Here is a 14,738-nt window from a genome sequence, read left to right as displayed (position 1 = left end):
GTAGCAACCTCCTAGGTCTACAACAGGTTGGGCCTGCTGCAAGTCAAATCAGATACCTTACAACTTACCCATTACCCAGGAACTCAAGAGTTCCCAAGGTCCCAGACCAGCACAGGCAGGCTAATAGGCTTAGGCCCCTGCAATCCCTTTGTTCATCAGCAGAGAATGGTGACAAAAGTGGGTTCTCCACCCAGGCACCCCAGCATTCTCTCTTTACAAAAGGGGTAAGGAGGCAAGGGCTCTTTGAATTTATCATAGCACACCTTCCTGTATGCGTTCATTTTAAGAGTCGAGAAGAATTAATGCTTTTAACAGCCAATTTCTATACTAGTAACCAAAACACATCACCATCCTTTAAGAGATACATTTTTTTACGTTTAGGCCACACTTTTTATGGCAAGAAAGCAAGACTTTTCCAAGTATCGCTTGGGACCAGCATGGCACGGTGCTTTAGACACCATTTCAGCCTGCTCTAAAACACCTCTAGGAAGTAAGGCATGAAGAACTTACAACAGATTGGCAAGCCAAGGTTCAGAGTGGCTGAGAACATTTTCCAAGTTACAAAACCACATTATGGGAGATGTGGGACTTAAGCCCAGATGTTTGGTTCCAGAGACTATGTCTTTCCATTCTCACACATGTCATTTTAAAACTGTTCCAAGGACGTGTTACAGTTGGCGGAGAACAAAAGTGGCCTGTGAGGCTCCAGGGGGCTCTCAGTCAACAGGGAGTTCTGCTTTAATCTGTTTACACAGAGTGTTTCGGGGATGATTCCAGTTGAGGGAAAAAAAAGTATTCCCATGCTTGAAGAAGAGAGGTTCCACAATTTTTATATTAAATTCAAATAGTATTGATATTATCTGAATGGCTAGGAAAAATGCAGCAGTATTTTACAAAATTAGTTCAGTAACTGACTCTTACTAAGAAAACATGGAATACACTTAAATTTGACTACTTTTTCACCCATGAAGGAAAGAAGGGCCACACAAGAAATATTAAATATGCATAAATTGACGAGGTCACTGTATAGGTTGCCAAGATGGATCAGCACGTAAAGGAACTTGCTACCAAATCTAATGATCTGATTTCCATCTCTAGAATCCACAGAATGGGAAGAGTAACCCAATTCCTGCAAGTTATTTTATAATTACCACATTTGGTACCACTGCATGTGTATACACACACACACACACACACACACACACACACACCCCACATGTATGTACACACACACAACCACACATGTATGTACACACACGCACACACACACACTTATATGCTGTGTATATCTTCCTGTATTTTGAATACTGTTAGCTACTTCCAATGTTTGCATCTAAGTTCCAGTCAGATAATTCTCTCCACTTCCCAGCCTATACTCCAAATAAAACCACACAAAAAGTATAAAGCATGCCTGAAGATACTGGGATTTTTTAGGCAGATGGATTCTGAGATTTCAAAGGGACAGGACTGTTAATAAAGCCTGAGTCCCCAGGGAAAGAGAAACCAGGCAACGATCTGAGAGTTAAAAGGAGAAGTCAGGGATGGCAAGACACTGTGTTGGAGGACTGACACCGAGGAAGGTGAGGCACTGTCAGCATCTATGTGAAACATCTACATGAGATGCTGTAGACCAGAGAGAATCAGTGACAGAAACGAGAAGGAAATAGCCAGAGGTAGAGGCTAACACCCAGTGTTCTAAAGCAAAGATAAGCCAAAAGGCTTTATGAAAAAGAAAACAAGACTTGGAGTATAGAGTGTTTCAGTTGGCCGAGCAGACCGAGAACAGAGAACAAAAGGCTACTGAGTGTGGGTAGGAAAGGGTCATTAAGTGACCTTACATGGACTGGTTTTACGGAATGGCCCTTTGTCATTAAGGAGCCAGAGAAGCATCCCTGATGTGTGACAAGCACAGCACTGAGCTTCCTGGGTCTGAAGTCACTAAAGGAAACACAGGAGTCAGACCAGAAAACATTAAGAACCAGAAGTGTTTAAAGAAGATTTCCATATGAAACTTTTCAGGAAAATATAGGAGCCGAGTGAAGTGACAGACTGGGGACAGATAATCAGATTCTCAGAGACTACTGCTGTCAACTTATATACAAACAGGGAGAGCTGAGACACATGGGAAGAAGAAGCAGACAAGATAGGACACAGAGGACACAGAAGGGGGACCACCAAGACCCCTGGCCCCGAGCATGGGGAGCAGACCTGCATGAGCTCATCTTTGAAAAGGAAGAAGGGAAAGATATTCTCTGAAATCGATAAGGGGTATAAGATGTTTTCTATCTCTTAAATAAAACTGTAGAGTACAGCAACGTGTTAAGGCTACAAGACAATGGCTAAATATCTGATAAGTGCTTTCAGCTATAATAAAAAAAATCCAACTAACATAAAATCCAACTAACATAGCAGAAATACATACTCCAGGAGACAAATACATGCAAGCATTAGAAATAACAATACTAGAAAAACCAGAGGTATCTATAATACATACCATATAAATGGCATTTTAAGGATTAAGAATTTAGTGATGGCCAAATATACTATTAAACTATAGCTGTAAATATTCAAAAGTAAAATAAATTTTTGTTCTTCAAACATCTTAGGCAACATCATGGACATCTTGACTTGATATCTCAATGTCAAATACAAAGTAAGATATATACGACTATGTGGACTAATCATAAATCTGTTACACTTCAGACTGCAGAGGGAAACCCCTGCACATTTTCCCCTTGTTACAGACTGCATACAATTTGGGTTAACAGGCTGGAAACACAGTAAGAAATGTCACACTTCAGTGCAGTGGGCATTTCAGAAAACTGGTCACTAGAAATAAAACAAACAGCATGATTCAGGCCACTAACTAAATGAAACATCTCCAATTGGAGCCGCTCAAAGTAACAATATAATAAATGACATTGCTAGACTTTTTCAACTGTTTTTACCCCCAAGCATGGGATTGCTGGTGGTATTACCAATATGCATGGGGAGATGAGGAAGCCCTGAGTGTGTGAAGGCCTGAGTGAATTTGTGTTGTTGACATGGGCATGGTTCTATCAAGGAGCCTACAGCCTCAGACCCCTGGGAATGGCAAAGCTTTCCTTCTGGGGTAAGGCTCAGAGGGATGGCAAAACCTTTCTGTGGGGTCTGAGTAGGAATGTTAAGAGTGTGTGCTGCAAATGTCCACCATGGCTTTCTCTCTCCCCTCCAGAGACCACTCCTACTTAGATCAGCTAAACCTGCCTCTTTGTTCCTGCTTTTTTCCTATACACCCTGCCTCCTTGTTCATCTGTGTATGATAACCCCATTTCCTTGATCATCTGTATAGAATAACCTTCCTCTCTAGCCACCTGTACAAAATAAACACACTGATCTATGAGGTGCTGTGGTTTCTCCATCTGAGAGCCCAGTGCACCTAGTTCCAGCTTTTCTTTGTGTCCCTCTTGCACATCTTTTCTTCGTTCCCTTGCTGCCCCCAGTCAGGTCCGGTTCTGGAGTCATGGTGACACTCAGCAAATAGATATACATGTTTTAATCCTAGATAGCAGCCATCCAGAAAGATAGGTCCATGTGAATAGGCTGAAGAAACTGTACCAGTGGTTTCCAGAGGGTTGAAGACAGGGTGAGAGTGAGTGAGAGAGACAAGGAGATAAGGAGGGAAGGGGGGAGAGAACAATAAAAAGTTATATGGACCAAAATGTTCCAGCCAAGCACGCCCTGTGTCACTTTTAGCACGGATGAACTGGATGTCCCTGTAAGCAAGCAACTCTAAGTAATCTCATGACTACAGGTAGTATCTATGTAGCTGCCCAGATCCCAGAATGAAATCTTGGGTGCTCACACTCAAACACAAGGAATGGAGAGAAGACTGTCAGAGTCAATCTCTGGTGATAGAAGTTTGGACTCCTGGAAACTAAAGGCTGACCTTATCCAAGTCTGCTGAAAGAAAGTATAGGTCGTGGGTGGATGCGGGAGGAGTAGGGAAATAAGCAAGAGACCAAGAGAACAGGAAACCAAGAATGCAGAAAGGGATGAAGACTCGTGGTGTAGAAGCAACAAGGAGTTGAGAGACAGGAATTGGTAGTCAAAGAATCCTCAGCACTTGAGATCTCAGAAGTAGCTATGAAACACAAGGCAAAACTTCAAACATAGCACTAGAAATGAGAATCTTGTGTAAATTAACTCCCAGAGACTGAAGAAGCGAGAAAAGGCCGCAGAACCCATGCCATGGTAAATCAGCAGGCTGGCCAAGCATTGTCCACAGATGAGAAGTAGGTAGGAGAAGTTAGAAAACCTGGGAGAGGAGTCAGGCATGGAGATGCATCCTGCAAGCCCAAAACTCAGAAGAGTGGGGACCACAGCAGGCACAGGCACAGTCTGAGTTACACAGTGAGACCCTGTCTGGAAAAGAATAAATAAACTAGAAAAAAAAATCAGTAAGAAGAAAAAATAAACCAGAGAGCAAGATTTAGCAGCCAAACTCAAGCGAGTGATAAAAAGGGACTCTGACCTATTTCTTGCAATAAAGCAAAGATTATTTTCACTTTCATTGAGAAAGCAGGAAGAATGTATACCTTCACCTTCTTAGATGCAGTACTCGTACGCTGTGTTTAATTTTCAACATGTTAAAAAGCACATCCAACAGTAGTAGAAAATTTAGATAACTTTCTATTCTTCTACTGACCAGGTTAACTTAACCTGAAATACCCAGATGGAGCCAACTGATTGACTGTCACAAATCACATAAAAATAAAAGAAGTGGAGCTGGTCTCTTACTGGCCAGACTGAGGCTCCCTTCATTCTGTCCTCTTGATAATTTGCGTCTGGACGTACTCGTTTTTCTCTAAGCTCTTTCCCCCAGACACTGAGTTTGTGATTGAGTTTTAGCTCTTTTGTTCTTGTTAAAAAAATCTTTTTTTTAAAAGTCCCTGATTCTTTTTTGTTTTGCCCAGACTGACTAATGACTGACGAAAAGAGTATGGATCCCCCTGGACCCTACAGTCTTCCTTGTTATGATGAAACGGAAGCACCAGATTTTGGGGACTCGTCTCCAGTGCCTGAAGTTCATGGTCCTGAGGAAAATTATTCTTGCTTACAAGTGTCTGCCGCTGAGCTGCTCCGAAAAGAAACTGCCTCTCCTTGTCCTTCCCCTGTGGACCTGCCTCTTCAGGACAGCCCTGATTCTTCTACTAGTCCCAAGCTAAAGCTTCCCGGTCCTGAGTCTGCAGAGGGCACTGAGAAGAAGAGAGAGGACAAGGTCCATGGGAAGAAGCAGAAAATGTGAACTGTGTTCTCTGACACACAGCTGTGTGCACTGAGAAACAGATTTCAGAGGCAAAAGTACCTCAGCCTCCAGCAGATGCAAGAGCTCTCTGCGGGTCTGAACCTCAGCTATAAGCAGGTTAAGACCTGGTTCCAGAACCAAGAATGAAATGTAAGCAATGGCAGAAAAGCCAATGGCCTAAGACAAACACCGGTGTGACTCAGAAGGGCTCTGCATTTGTGGAGTATTCCAGCCTCCATTCCGGCTATCCACAGGGCTTTCTGAACACATCTGAAAGCCTTCCAATGTGGGGTAGCCAGACTTGGAGCAACCAGACTTGGACCCACCCAACTTGGAGCAACCAGGCATGGACCAATCCAACTTGGAGCAACCAGCCCTGGTGTCCTCAAGCCTACAATAGTCAGGCTTGGAACACTCCCTTTGCGGAGGATTCTCTGCAGCCTTACATGCAGTGCCCCCAGAACCTCCTTGCCAGTGATGTGGAGGCGAGTTTGGAAGCTGCTGGGGAAGGCCATGCATGTTTTAGCACTCCACAAGGCTTGGAATTACTCCTGAACTACTCTGCGAATTTGCCAGGGGAGATGTGAGGAGTAGACAACCCCAGTTTAAAGTCAGGGCAGTGGCTGGATTTCTTCCATCTTTCAAAGATTTTTGGTTTTCCAAGACAGGATTTCTCTGTGTGTCCTTGGCTATCCTGGAACTTACTCTGAAGAGCTCTCTGCCACCACACCATACTTCTTTCAAAGAGTTTTATATTTTTATTCTTTTGGTGCCAGAGAGCAAATCTAGGACCTTTTCAAGACAGGGTTTCTCTGTGTAGCTTTGTAGTCCAGGCTGGCCTGGAACTCACAGATCTGCCTGCCTCTGCCTCCCGAGTGTTGGGATTTGTGCTGGAGATTAACCTAAGGGCTTTGAAGACACTGAACTATACCCTCCCCTCCTCCATATACTCACACACACTTACGGACAACAATCCTGGCTTGCCTTTTCCTTAGGAGCTTGGATTTTTTTTTGTTTTTTGTTTTTGTTTTTCGAGACAGGGTTTCTCTGTGCCTTTGGAGGCTGTCCTGGAACTCACTTGGTAGTCCAGGCTGGTCTCGAACTCACAGAGATCCGCCTGCCTCTGCCTCCCAAGTGCTGGGATTAAAGGTGTGCGCCACCAATGCCCGGCTAGGAGCTTGGATCTTGGTATACATGGTGTGTCAATTTGAAGTATGGGCTTCAACTGGAGTCTAATGAAGAAGGTTTGAATACTTACTCTGTTATACAAATATGGTGGCAACAGCTATGGATCCTGTATGTTTGGGTATCTTTAGGATGCATAATCTCAAGTGTGAAAAAGGATAAAGATTGGTTCATATGTTCATTCTAGAGGACGAGGGAAAAGGCTCACGAGTTTGAGGCTAGCCCAGAACACTGTAAGTCAAGACTAGCCTAGACTAGGTAAATCGTAAGTTGATGACTCAACAAAATAAAACTAAAGCTTTGATTGAAGGAGGACTTCCATTTTGGCAATTAGGAGACTTTACCTGTTAACACCACGATTACTGCTAGGTTAATATCTATGGAAAGATTTTATATTTGTACCATGATAAGCCAATACCTATTTGACTAGTTTAAGTAAAATAAAACACCAACTTTACCTTTAAAAAAAATAAATAAATAAAAATAAAAGAAGTAACTAGTCACCCAAAGTCACACCTGTGGTGACAAAGCTGAACAACAAAATAATAAAAAATCCAATTTCCTAGGAAACCACTTAGGAAAACTGAAAAGGTCAATAGTTTTCCAGGACCTCAGCCACTCCCTGGCAGCCATGCAGATAGGTCCATCGCAGTTGCATTGCTGGCACTTGTCCTGTAGAACCCATCAAGCTTGTATGTGAGCTAACACAAACATCACTTCATACTGCAGCACTGACACAGTGTTAATCTGGATCTCCCCAAAGCACTATGGGGTGTCTGCTTTATACCATAAAATGAAACTTAACCTTTACAACCTGCATTGGGAAATTCATATTCTCCGATTCAGATTTTTAAAATCTAAGGCACAGATATCTAAATGCCTCAGCTGTAGCACACACTGCAGCCAGTACAACCTTCTCAAAGTTCGCCCACATCCCACCTCATGGAGCAAGTACAGGGCTAGGCTGGATACCCTAACAATGTAAAATAAACACGCTCTTCTACACACATAAGACAAGAACCTAAAATGTAAACTTCCCTTGGTGTTGCACCATATAATTTACAAACAATAATTTAAAGCATACCTTTACTGCTTCTGATGAAAGCGCAATTCCCTTTTTCTGACTTGTGTTCATGGGCTCATTTTCAACACTGAAAAACAAAAACCACAGTCTCTTCAGAGATTAAAGGGAAATTATTCAACACGCACAGCTTCTCTGTTTAAATCAACAATGGAAAGGCCGCTAATCTGCAATGATCGCAGTGTCCTCGGAATATGCTGATTGGAATCTAAACTTGAAATGTGCCTTCAATCCTGCTCATCCAGGCTTCGGGAACTTCTGTGACATCATTATGCTACCTGTAGTCTTATACTGACGATCACATCACATCACAGCGGCAGAGCAAAACAAAGCTGCAACGGCGCTAGTCTAAAGTTGGAAAGTGGTAGGAACTCTGTGATAATTTATATCAAGTTTCTCTACCGCCTGATATTATTTTAATACCTATGCTGGGTGATATTTCTAATTCAGCATATCATTATATAAGCATATAGTTTCTCCCAGTGAATTCTCTTTAAAAAGAGATGGAGATTTATCTGGCCCCAAATTGTCCAAGATAGCACATAAGTATTTCAAATTTCAGGGAAGTCACTTTTAATTGTCTTGTGTGGAGCATTCTCAGATGTTCCAAAAAGTGATACCCAAAACAAAAATGCATTCCCCATTACTATGAGGCAGATAGACATCTTAAAACTAAACGCATCCACAGCTATACATTATTACGTTTTCATATTTCTCTGATCCTTGACAACTGAACACTGTCAATGAAGACCATTATGACTGCCTACCATGTACCAAGTATTGTGCTTGGCATTTAGCACATCATGACAAGCAAGTCGGGGTCTTCACAAAACAGACTATTCGGGGAGATTGGTGCATAGTCTTTAATGATGCGAGCTGCTCAATGTTATAGCTGTTCAATGAACAAAGTTCTTTGGAGCACAGAACAAACAATAACTTCTGCATGCTCAGCACAGTACCCCCTGGGGAGGTCTGAAGGCAGGGAGTCCAAGGACCATGCTTTGTTTGTGTTCAGTTTAACTCAACTTGGGACAGGCATGAGAACGGAGGTTAAAGGATGCCACTCAATGAAGAACTAGGTCAGCCCGTTTCAGAATGTGATCTTTCTTCCTGACTTCAGTGTGTAAACTTTAGAGCCCTGAGACAGGGGACAAACATATCCATGATGACCATGAACCCATGGAAACATGGAAACTCTGACCGTATAAACACCAATCCCATAGCAGATGACATGTGAAGAAGGAACTTATGCCATAGACTTTCCTACCCATAACCCCCAGTGCTATTCTGAAGAATACCCAAGGAATTAACAGTGATCGCCAAAAGACAATAGTATGACAAAGCACATCTATATCTGGAAGATACACGGGATTATAATTTTCTAAGTTCAAGATTCTATGCAGGAATATAAGGACACAGAGATACAGCTAGGTCCCTAAACATTTCAAACGTTAAAAGAAAAAGTAAACATGTTTAAAAAAATGTCAGTCGTGGGCTCAACACATGTAAAATTCTACAGGAAGAAAAACAAAGCAATATTGACATCTCCCACCCATGCTCATGTAAGCAACCCAAAGAGACATGGAAGGAGAAAGATGTAATTAGGAAGGGAAACGGGATCGGCATAAGTAGGAGATGGGATTAGAGAGGGTCATGGGGCGGGGTGAATGTAATCAAAGTATGTTAGCTATGTGCATGAAGTTGTCAAAAATTAGAATGAAGATTGAATACAGAGCTGCAACATACATAAATTTCATAGAATAAGAATGCATCAGTGATTGCAGCTTTAAAGGAGAGTGGTATCTCTTCACAGCAACAGTAACCCTAGCCAAGGCAGAAGTTGGTACTGGGAATGAGGTATTGCTGTGATAGGCCTGACCACTTTCTTGTTTGGAGGAATTCAGACTTTGGTACTTTGGGTTTGGAAAGCAGTGCAATGATTTAAGCACTGCTTAATAGGCCATACTAGTAGGAGCATGGAAGACAGTGGTGCTGAGAGTGATTTGAATTCATTCAAGAGGTTTCAGAGGAGAATTTTAGTGTGTTGCCTAGAGATCACATTCTTGTGATATGAACTCATTCAAGAGGTTTCAGAGGAGCCGGGTGGTGGTGGCGCACGCCTTTAATCCCAGCACTTGGGAGGCAGAGGCAGGCAGATCTCTGTGAGTTCGAGGCTGGGCTGGACCGATAGCCTCCAAAACAATACAGAGAAACCCTGTCTCGAAAAGCCAAAAAAAAAAAAAAAAAAAAAAAAAGAGGTTTCAGAGGAGAATTTTAGTGTGTTGCCTAGAGATCATTCTTGGGATATTTTGGTGAAGAACGTGGCTGTTTTTTGCCCTTGTGTGATAAGTTTGCCTAAGGCTAAATTAAAGAGTTTTGGATTAATTCCCTTGACACAGGAAATCTCAAAACATCCTCGTATCAACTCTGTTTTGTGCTTACTAGTGTTGACTCTAAAGAAGATGTAAAATGAAAAGGAGCACACTGAGCAAGGGAAAATATTTGGGGAGAAAAGAGCACCAGAAAGTGGAATGGAGCTAAACTCTTTGTTCAAAGAGATACATGGGCTAAGAAACAGAATAAAGGGAGTGGTAACCACAGGAAAAGATCCCACACAGCTAAGCTTCCAAATGGTGAAAAGGAATTGAAGCACAGCTTAGAGCCAGGTGTGGTCGTACATGCCTTTAATCCCAGCACTCAGAAGACAGAAGCTGGTGGATCTGAGTTTGAGACCAGCCTGGTCTAGAGAGCAAGTTCAAGGACAGTCAAACTTAGGCAGTGAAGGAAAACAGCAAGCTGGTGAAGATGTAATTAAACAGGGGACCATGTTCCAGCATCAGTAAGCAGTAGAACTTGGCAGCTTTGGACACTTGGTTCTGGCTTTAGAGTTAAAGATAGTAGAAATAGTTTATGGAACTTGCTTCAGGGCCTAAAGAAGGCTCCTGAGGCCAGGCATGTGTCAGCGGTGTCCCTGAATGGAGGTCTAGAGGAGAGGCCATTGCAAGAAGCTGGGACATTAAAGCCTGGATTCCCTTGGAGACCCCAAGATGCTATACATGCCAGAGCCTTGGGATACCTGCTGAGGAGAGCTGCTAACAGGGAGTGGAACTAACCCAAGAAAAAGAACTGTGATGCAGTCAACAAATCTGGGTGGAACTGGGAGACCCAAAGAGCATTTTGACAGCAGACCTAGAGATGCAGAGCTTGGAGTTTTACCCAGCTGGTTTTCAGTCTTGCTTTGATCCAGTATTCCCTTGCTATGCTCCCTTCCTTGTGTTCTGGAATGGTAATGTATATCCTGTGGCATTATATGTTGGAAGTATGTGATTTGCTTTTTGGTTTTGATTTTTACAGGGGAATTACAGTTAAGAGATTGTATGCATCTACGAAGAAACTCTGGACTTCGTACTTAGAAATAAGATTGAGACTATGGTAGACTATGGGGACTTGTGAAGTTGGACTGAATGCATTTTTTATATTCTGATATGGCTACACGCCTTTGGGGGCCAGGGAGTAGAATGTGGTGGTTTGAAAGAAAGCGGACCCCAAAGGGAGTGTCACTAGTAGGAGATGTGGTCTTATTGGTAAGTGTTGTCACTATGGGGTCTTTTTCTCAAGCTTCACTCAGTGTGACAGTTAACCTCCTGCTGCCTGAAAGATGCAAGTCACTTGGCTTTTTCCAATTCCATGTCTACCTGCATCTCCTCCATGATCTCTGCCATGATGATAATGTTCTGAACCTCTGATAGGTAAGCTAGCCACAATAATTAAATGTTTCCTTATAAGAGTTGCCATGGTCATGGTGTCTCTTCACAGCAATAGTAACCCTAATTAAGACAATCCTCATGCAACTAAAACAGAAAGTCTGCAAGGAGCTGCCATTACCTGCAAGTCCACACACACAAGTGCAGGCAAACCCATGCACACATCCACAACACACACATACACACACACACACACACACACACACACACACACACACACACTTGAAAAAGTATGGTACTAACAACTAAGTAAAGTTTCACTGAGTCATCCCCAGGAGCTTCCTTGAGTCTCTAAAATTTACTTCCTATGTTTAATCCCTATGATTCTTATCACTAACACAAAACCTTAAAATGTGTTATGTACTGAGGGGTAGTTGAGTGCCACGAACAACACATTTTAAAATTGTGTTTATGCTGGAGAGGATGATGCTAGGCTGGACCCCACTTCCCTCTTCCCTGCAGAGGCAAAAGGACTGGATGTGAGAACCCGGCTGGGCTAGCTAAGCAGTCTCTGTTCTTAAAAGTAAGTAAACGGGGGTTTATTGATAATTATCATTGTTGACTACAGGTTTCAACACTTCTTTTCCAAATAATTACAGTCCTGTTTTAATTGATCTCTTGTATCTACAGAATTGCCCTGCTTTAATTAATTCTTCACAAGAAGGTAAAAGTGATTGTTAATGTCAACATGACATTCTTCTATTAAAAAACTCAACAATTCTTTATCTATTGGTAAAATGAAGGGTCTCTCTCTCTCTCTCTCTCTCTCTCTCTCTCACACACACACACACACACACACACACACACACACACACACACACTTTCTACCTGGCTGACATATACCTGCCATGTAGAAGTGTTTGTCACTGCTAGAACATGCCAAGTTCAGGCTAACACACTACTTTCACCTATCTGCAATACTTCGGCCTGAACCAACACTTAATCTTCCACAGTTTCAGCCTTGCCTGGGTTTTCTTTCCTCTCGCTGCACCCAGAGATACCTGCTTTTTCTTGTAACAGCTGTCTGCCCACTTGCTCAACCCAAATCTGAACTTTCAAATTCAATGTGTCATTGAATATCTGTTTATCACACAGCTCAGCATGGTGTGTAGTTCTGTGAAAGCACTTGGACATGTGTCTAATGTTAAAAACTTGTAACTGGTTATCAATTGGTGTGTACATATCCCATCAGAAACCAGGTTCCACTGAGAACAGTGCAGTAATAAGCATAAGGCTTTTCTTAATGAGGCAGTGTACAGAATGGCACAGAAGTCATGCATCTTGCTGTAAGGACAGGAAAGGCAGGGGTGGGGTGTCAGGTTAGGACAAAGATGATTCAGCAGGAACAAAAATTTTTAGTGTTTTTTTTAAACTTTTTTTGTTTGTTTTTGCTCCTGATTAGTCACGGAGGTTGTTAAACAATCCTGCAAAATTAAACCTCAGGAAGCAAAAGTATTTAATGAAGTAAAAATTTTTAATTAAATTTTTTATGCTGTGTTTTGAATAGTATTTAAAACACATTTCCCAAATTGTACACTGAACTGACAAACAAGCAAACTAAAAAATTGTTTACATGTCACATACTCTCTTATTATAGAGAATTTGAGGCAAAAATATTGATTGTAAAAAGTCAATGTAAGTTAGCCTTTACTTCTCATTTTAAATATGAGCTGTGTTGCTTATCCTAACAGTCTGCATCAACATGCATAGGAAGGTCCTTATTTACCTGGAATACGTGCATCACACAAGAGTAACTAGTACCAGAAGCCTACAGGTTAACTAAGAAGCATAATCTAAACTGGTCAAAATCCAATTTGCTGTATTTCCAACATGCCTTTGGTCCCAGAACTAGGGAAACAGAATCACAGAACTCATCTCTGTGAGTTCAAGGCCAGTCTGGTCTACATTCTGAGTTACAGGATAGCCAGAGCTACATAGTGAGTCCCTGTCTCAAAAACATCAAAAGGAGAAGGAGGAAGTAGAGGTGAGAAGAAGGAAGAGAGGGAGAGAGAACCAGGCTGGCGGAACGGCTCCATCTCAAGGAAAGCTTCTCTTAACATAATGGTGATCAGGAGTGGGATTGAATTTCCACGTAAAACAACAAAAGCTTTAAAGGAATTTTAGAAACAGAAGAATGGAGAGAAGCACAGATTTTTGGTAGCAGCATTTTCTCAGGTGTGCTCTGTTTTGCTAGCGACAAGCCGAGATTCACGCGGCTCGCTTACGGGAGTCTTCCTGACTCGGCATAAAAAAAAAAAAAACAGCAAGGTTGTTTTAAGAGACTCCGCTAACGATTGAAAGGTGTACGTACAGCTGGAAGTGGCAGCTTTTGCTGGATGTCAGCATGGACTGAGGTGGTAAGCTGAAATCACGCTTAAGCCCGCCATCTTGGAAACCGCAGTTTAAACCCCGGCGGTTTTACAGATAAGACATGTGGCCAGAAAAACGTAAAGATTTACAGTAAAGTCAGACTTGGATGAACAAAACCTCTAAAGGTTTACAGTGTGTTTAAAAATATACGTGAGATTGAGAGAGAAAATGAAACGGCAAAGTGGTAAATAAATACAAAAGCCGGCTGTGGTGGCACACGCCGGTAGGAATTGCCCCAGAGGCAGAGGCAGGCAGGTTTCCAAAGAGAAACCCTGTCTCAGAGAAAAATAAATAAAAGTGAAAGGAATAAAGTAATAATAGATAAATAGATAAGCCACATAAAGATGGAAAATACACAGAGAGTCTGGATACTGTATGCTATTGTGTTTTTCAGTTTTTTGATTACTCAGGAAGGAACTGCTAAAGTACACTTGATTATAAATGCTGCTAAATTAATCCAACTTCTATCTTTTGAAAATGCCTTGACTTCAAAATTTAAGTATAAGGATATGTTACTCGGAAAAGGAGATTTAGTTTATGTTTCCACAGAAAATGAAAAGCTGAGGATTCCTTCCAGGCTTCTGTGGTTTGACGAACCAAGACCCCTGGAAGCAATGGATCAGATGTTCCAAAAATTGAAACAGCTAAGATGATGGAGCTTCACAGACCCTAAAAATAAGGACTTATACAGGTTTCTGAGTTTTGTCATGATCCCCATGGTATGAACAGCGCCCCCTTCCAGCAGGAAGCAGTTTGGAATGAGCGACGTTCCAATTCCCATCTTGTTTATAAATCTTTGTTTTCATTTAAATGGGGTTGTTTATAATTGGTTAATGATCACAACCAATCTATTCTTAAAGGAAAAAGGGGATTATGGTATGGAAATGAATACTTTGTATTGGTATGGTTTTTCATTTATTGATACAAATTCAAGGTTAATTTTGTGATGTGTATATTTCTCCTCTTGATTAAGTATTGTGCTTATACTGATCTTTTAAAACATAATGCATAATTGAATACAGACTATAGATAGTTACTTAGAATTTATAGT

The 14,738-nt window shown here is 41.7% G+C and overlaps 2 protein-coding genes across 2 annotated transcripts in view; one reads left to right on the top strand and one right to left on the bottom strand.

Annotated features, from left to right (window-relative positions):
- The window catches only part of Crybg3 (crystallin beta-gamma domain containing 3), a 103,850-nt gene that overhangs the window by 68,784 nt on the left and 20,328 nt on the right, over nt 1-14,738 (bottom strand). Inside the window, exon 2 of the mRNA XM_040750611.1 lies at nt 7,557-7,623. Within this exon, the coding sequence (XP_040606545.1) occupies nt 7,557-7,623 (67 nt within the window). The remainder of the gene's footprint in view (nt 1-7,556; nt 7,624-14,738) is intronic.
- LOC101830679 (homeobox protein NANOG) lies at nt 4,964-5,874 on the top strand. The gene is given in 2 exon segments (XM_013112303.2): nt 4,964-5,423; nt 5,426-5,874. Coding segments are annotated over 2 exon segments (909 nt in total).

The sequence above is a fragment of the Mesocricetus auratus genome, unplaced genomic scaffold (assembly GCF_017639785.1).
Source record: "Mesocricetus auratus isolate SY011 unplaced genomic scaffold, BCM_Maur_2.0 Super-Scaffold_100008, whole genome shotgun sequence".
Classification (NCBI taxonomy): domain Eukaryota; kingdom Metazoa; phylum Chordata; class Mammalia; order Rodentia; family Cricetidae; genus Mesocricetus; species Mesocricetus auratus.
The sequence above is the reverse complement of the archived record's forward strand: the minus strand, read 5'-3'. Positions and strand labels throughout refer to the sequence as shown.